This window comes from Propithecus coquereli, unplaced genomic scaffold (assembly GCF_000956105.1).
Source record: "Propithecus coquereli isolate 6110/MARCELLA unplaced genomic scaffold, Pcoq_1.0 Scaffold58, whole genome shotgun sequence".
Lineage (NCBI taxonomy): Eukaryota > Metazoa > Chordata > Mammalia > Primates > Indriidae > Propithecus > Propithecus coquereli.
Window position 1 is genome coordinate 6,896,484 of NW_012151729.1, and position 5,602 is coordinate 6,902,085.

The 5,602-nt window shown below is 38.6% G+C and overlaps 1 protein-coding gene across 1 annotated transcript in view; it reads left to right on the top strand.

The window, feature by feature from the left end:
* The first annotated feature begins 3,655 nt into the window (after positions 1-3,655).
* PLAC8L1 (PLAC8-like 1) overlaps positions 3,656-5,602 on the top strand; it is an 18,083-nt gene continuing 16,136 nt past the window's right edge. The window contains exon 1 of the mRNA XM_012658271.1: positions 3,656-3,841. Coding sequence (XP_012513725.1) covers positions 3,720-3,841 — 122 coding nt within the window. The 5' untranslated portion in view covers positions 3,656-3,719. The remainder of the gene's footprint in view (positions 3,842-5,602) is intronic.

The window sequence follows — 5,602 nt, forward strand, 5'->3', positions numbered from 1 at the left end:
ATATATAATTATTGTACAGCTTGCTTTTTTTAGCCAACAACATAGCCTGAATAATTTTCTACTTTGGTTCATTGAGATAGTTTTCTTTCTTCTCTTCCTTCTCCTCCTCCTTTTCTTCCCTCCTCCTTCTTCTGCCCCTCTATCCCTCCTCCCTTTTGCAATACTATTGTAAAGGTATACCATAGTTTATTCAACCAGTCTCCTATGTATGGACATTTAGGTTGTTTATAAATTTTTGATATTTTTTAGAATTTGTACAGGGTAGGATATAGCAAGTAACCTTATGAATGTGTAATTTCATATTTGTCATGTATCTTCAGACAAATTCCTAGAAGTGGGCTTGTAGATCTGAGGGTAAATGCATGTGTAGTTTTGTTAGCAGATACCTGGGCAAAGGCATTTTAGGCAGAGGGAAGAGCAAATACAAACGCTCTGAGACAGGGACATGTAGCCGGTGTGCTGAAAGAGGCCACGTGAAGAATCAGGTCTAGAGGTGAAAAGTGACTTGCTTAAGATCTTATACACTAGAGCCAGAGTTGAATTTAGAGCCCTGGCCTCCATATTGTCAGTTTATTGCAGCATACTCATTAGAAAACAGAGCTCATGCATGGAAAACAGGAATGGATTTGACCAAGGCCAGTGTTGTTAGGGCTTTTAGGAGGTCAGAGAAGGGAGAAGTTTATGTGGACCACAATCAGATAAGATTTCACAGATGAGATAGGATGTGGAGGATGATTGTTGGGATTAGAGTAGCACTTGCAGGAGAACAAGGCCTCCTTCCTAGCTTTTGAAACTGTGGATAAGGGTTTGGAGGCGACAACAGATGTATGGCTTGTCTGAGACATGAAGCGAGGAATGGAATGTTTACCTGGGGAGGAATGGGAGAAAAACTGGAAACAGGTAAGTAAATTGGGCCTTGTTATAAAGGTTGTTGGATTCCAGGGTGAAATTTGAAGGGCAAATCAATTGTCTATGGAGAGTCACTGCAAATTTTTGAAGTGAGAGTAAGATTAATATATTCCTTCATGTCTTCTGTAGTCTAAAGTAGTGTGCCCATCTATTTTCCTCTTGAAAAATTCAAGAGGAAATTTAACATGAGTTATTAGATGTCTATGTGTCTTGCTCTAGTAGGCATATAGCTGATGCTTGGTTAAAATGTTTTTTCCTTTCCTTAATATCTTTGGATATAACTTCATATTTGTATTTGAAAATATTCCAACCCCAAACTTGCAGCATCAGTTAGGTTTGTAATTGGCCTCTGCTATGCAAAGAGCTTAGTTATAAGGTGAAAAAACAAAAACCAGTATAGGACATGATCCTTGCTTCTAAGGGACTCAAGGAATGTGACAAAGGAATGATTACTGCATTTTCACTTTGCAGGAGTAGGTGGTAATGTGTTCCTCTGTCCCTTGTATTAATATTTCTTACACTGGAAGGTAGGTGTAGAGCTGTGCTGTCCAGTGCTTTAGCCACTAGTCAAATGTGTCTATAGAGCACTTCAAATGTGGCTAGTCCGAGTTGAGATATGCTGTAGGTGTAGAATAAACTCCAAATTTCAAAGACTTAGTATGGCAAAAGGAATGTAAAATATCTCAATAATTTTAAAAATCTGGATTACATGTGGAAATGGTACTGTTTTGAATATATTGGGTTAAATGTAATATCAAAATTATTCACTTTTCTATTTTTCTTTTTTTTGCTTAATGTAGCTAATAGAAAATTTAAAATTGTATATGTGGCTCAAATTATATTTTTTTTGGACAGCGTGGTCTCCAGACTCAATGTAATTAGGTTAACATTAAACATTACTTCCATTGCATCATATAAAGAGATACATAGTATCAGTTATCCCACTATTAGTGATACTACATTTGATAATTTCCAAAATCTTCCATGTTAAAGATACATTTTGATCATTTCCAGGACATTCTATTAATATTGTAAAGACATGTTTATTAAAATCACTTCCAGAGCTTTTGTTGTAAAGATACTTTTTCCTTTTTAACACTTTAGAAATTCCCATTGTAAAGATGCATTTTGAGTACTTCTGGAACTCTTCATAGTTAAGGTATGTTTTCTCTTTTGTAATTAGAAATATGTGGAGTTATATTTTGGCACCTTGGGAATATTCTATTCCAAATCTTTTTCATCTAATGGTTTGCATACCCCTTGAAGATCCTTTCCTAATAAGTTGTAATGTTGGGGACTATGCAAAATGGTGATTTTCTAATGCTGTCATTTCTTTTCCATAAATAGTTGACATTCTTCTGTAAAGGACATTCTTTTTTCTCTTTTTCAATTATTTTTAAGTGAAAGCTGCGTAGCATGTGGATTAATCACTTCACGTAATAGATGTTTGATTAGAAAAGTTAGGTGCAAATGAAATTTTAAAATATGGAATCATAGTTTACATGTACAATGGTTCACTCTTCAAAGGAGTCGTACTGTAAATGTTTTTGCAAAGCTAGTGATCACCTCTTAATTTCTGTTGTTCTTATAAACCTGAATTTTCATGTATAGTACATTTATTCAGCAAATTATTGAGAACGTATGTGCCAGACACTGTGGTAAGCCCTTGGAATAGAGTGGTAAGCAGAAGAAACATAGCTGTCCTTAATGTGGGGTACATCCTTATAGTTAAGAAAACAGAGTTGCCCAGAACGCTGAGAGTGAAGGCAATTATGAAACTGTATCTGAGGAATCTTGATTTGGAAGGTATTATAGGCTTTTGTTAATAACCCTGTTCCAAGTAAATGCTTTGAAGTTCAAAACCCTAAACAATCATTCTCTATGGGTCTGATGAAAGGGTAATATCTTCCTGTTGTCTTTTTAATGTAATGTTGAATTCTGATCACAGATCCCTCCCCACAATGTGCAATTCTGCCTAGTTTTTTGTCTTCTAAGGTTGTTTCCCAGTGTTTCTGGGGTTCATACATCTGTAGGGCATGTCCTAGAGGCATACTTCAGAGGCATCTGAGACCCTGAGAATTCAGAGCTATGGGGAGGCCATGACCAGCCAACCCCTCATTTGTTCACTAGATTCCATCTGGGCTGGGTAGAAAAGCAGCATCACTTTCCTAGCATTATCAATGAAGTTTATGGAGAAGCAGACGATTTCTAGAAGTTCTAAAAAGGTTTCAAAGGTTGGGGCAACCTAGCGTAGCTCAAACTTGAGGAGACCACTTCTTATAGGATGGATTCAAATATGATACTAGGGCTGAAAGACCTTTCTGTCTCTGCTTTTGGGTTAGCTATGGGATTTATCCTTGCTGAATTGCGCTGGCAGTCCTGGGGATGAAGAGAGGCCCCTGCTGCTTCTCAGTCACATGGCATGGCAGAAATCTACAGCCTTCTCAATCTTCCAAGGAAAGGTTAAGTGACACTTAGCTAGATAAACATTTACTGGAGGCATCTCTTAAAGCAAGGGGATTTTTCCACCACAGATAAGTCTTTTTTCTTTTCTTCTTCTTTTTTTACTTACATTATATCTCCAGCAGTATCTCCCTTCAGATTAGTAAAATGAACATGTCCAGATAGGTGTGGGACTGTCTCTAAAGAAAAAAGGTGCCTGGCAGTTACTCTGCTATGACCTCAGGTTCTAGAATATCAAGGGAACATTCTTTCAAGAGTTGTTTCACTTTGGATCGAACCTAAGTTTAAAATCAGCTTATTGCCAAAGGATAAAGGATAGTCCAAGTGACAAGAAAACACTTCTTATTATGAATTGGTTTGGAAGTTACTTCTCTAAGTGTCCTGAGGATGTTTCCTTACTCAACATACACTCACCTCTGTTGTCGCTCGTATCATCTGAAGATGAACAACATTTTATTTCCAACTTGAGGTAGGGAGTAGGATGAATTTTTTCCCCCAGCTTTTGCTCTTTGGTTGGAATATCAAATCAATCTCTTTTTATAAGGATGCAAAGAAAAAGAAAACTGGGCCTGGGAAAGAAGTGGCTGCTATCCTTTCCCATGAGTACTTGAAAAGGGGGCAGCTGATTAGCTCCTTTTGGCCTTGCTTGGCTGGTGAGAAGAACAGGGCTGGGTTGGGTGAAGGGGGTGAAGGGGTCTCTTCATTCTTAACTTAAAATCTTGAACTCTGACCAAGTGAAACTTTGTTTTTGTTGACTGCCAATAATTCCACCCTTTTGAAATAAAAACTCAAGAATTTTGGCTTCAGTTAAGAGTTTGAGATAATCAAGGAGGCCAGAGTGGAGGGCAGAATAATTTCTTAGTACTTACAGTTTGATTAAGGAAGAGCGTGACATCAAACACTCCAGGCCAAAGTACCAGGTATGTGGGACGTGCAGTGGGGCATGTGCTTAGCTGCTAGAAGAGGAGGAGGAATGCTAGAAGAGAGTGAGGTCAAAAAAGGGGAAAGATGTGTTTTCATGAAACTCCTAACATGTTACTCAGTAAAAACAGATCAAACTTTGACAGGCATCAGCCTTCTGCTTCCCACCAGTTAAAGCCTCCCTCTGCTTCTGAGGATTAGGGAGCATCTTGATTTGCCGGGGATTGTCCTGGTTTTAGCACTGAAAGTTCCCCATCCTGGGAAATTCCTCAGTCTTGGGCAAACTGGAATGGTTGCTCACCCTGACAGAATTTTTTTTTTTTTAAAAGATAGGGATCTCCGTATGTTGCCCTGGCTGGTCTCGAACTCCTCGGCTCAAGTCATCCTCCCACCTCGGTCTCCAGAGTAGCTGGGATTACATGTGTGCGCCCCTGTGCCTGGCTATTACCCTGACTGAATTTTAAGGCATTTGGGTAGTGCTTATGACAACCGAAAAACTGCTCCAGATCTCCTTTCTCCTTTCTTTGTTTCTCAGAAAAGTATACAGAATGCCATAGGGGGTATTCAGGAGCCTGAAGTGACATTAACAGCTGCGGTTGACTATATGCCTACTATGTGCCAGGTACATGATTTTCCTGGCAACGGTGGAGCGAGGATATTTTATGCAGGGTAAGACCAGAGCCGAGAGCTGTGACAAGTTGTGTTTCCCAGGGTTAAACAACTAGAAAGTAGCCTAGCCACATCGGAACTTTTGTGTGCCTGAATCTAAAATCTATGCTCTATCTACTAAATAAGGTGTTGAATTTGTTGGTAAATGGGTCAATGGGCAGCTTCTCTGATTTAGCAAAGCTCTGTGGCCATCAGATTTACCCACTGTTTGCAAACTCATTACTATTCATGGTGGCATAAGATTCCCTGGGGTAATATATAGAAAACTGTTCAGGAAGCTATAATAGCTACTTTAGTCTGATACCTGTAGCAGCCCCTGATTAATCTTTCAGTTAATGGCACATAGAAGGTGCTCAGCGTAGGGTACCTATGGTGGTTATTTTAATTATGACACATGAACAATAGTTTTGAATTGAAATGTCTTAGCTCTTGTATGTCAATTCAAACATTTTAATATAAAAATCATCAAAGTTCAGGATATTAAGGAAAGAAATAATGTATTTCTTCTTGAGTTCAAAATGAGGCAAATGCGGAAATAAGCAACTTTTTTCCACCACAGAAAAAGCTGTCCTCTTAGTTTTTTGATTTGCAATAGATAGGAAACAGGCTTCCTCACCGAAATGAAAGGGGTTACACAAAT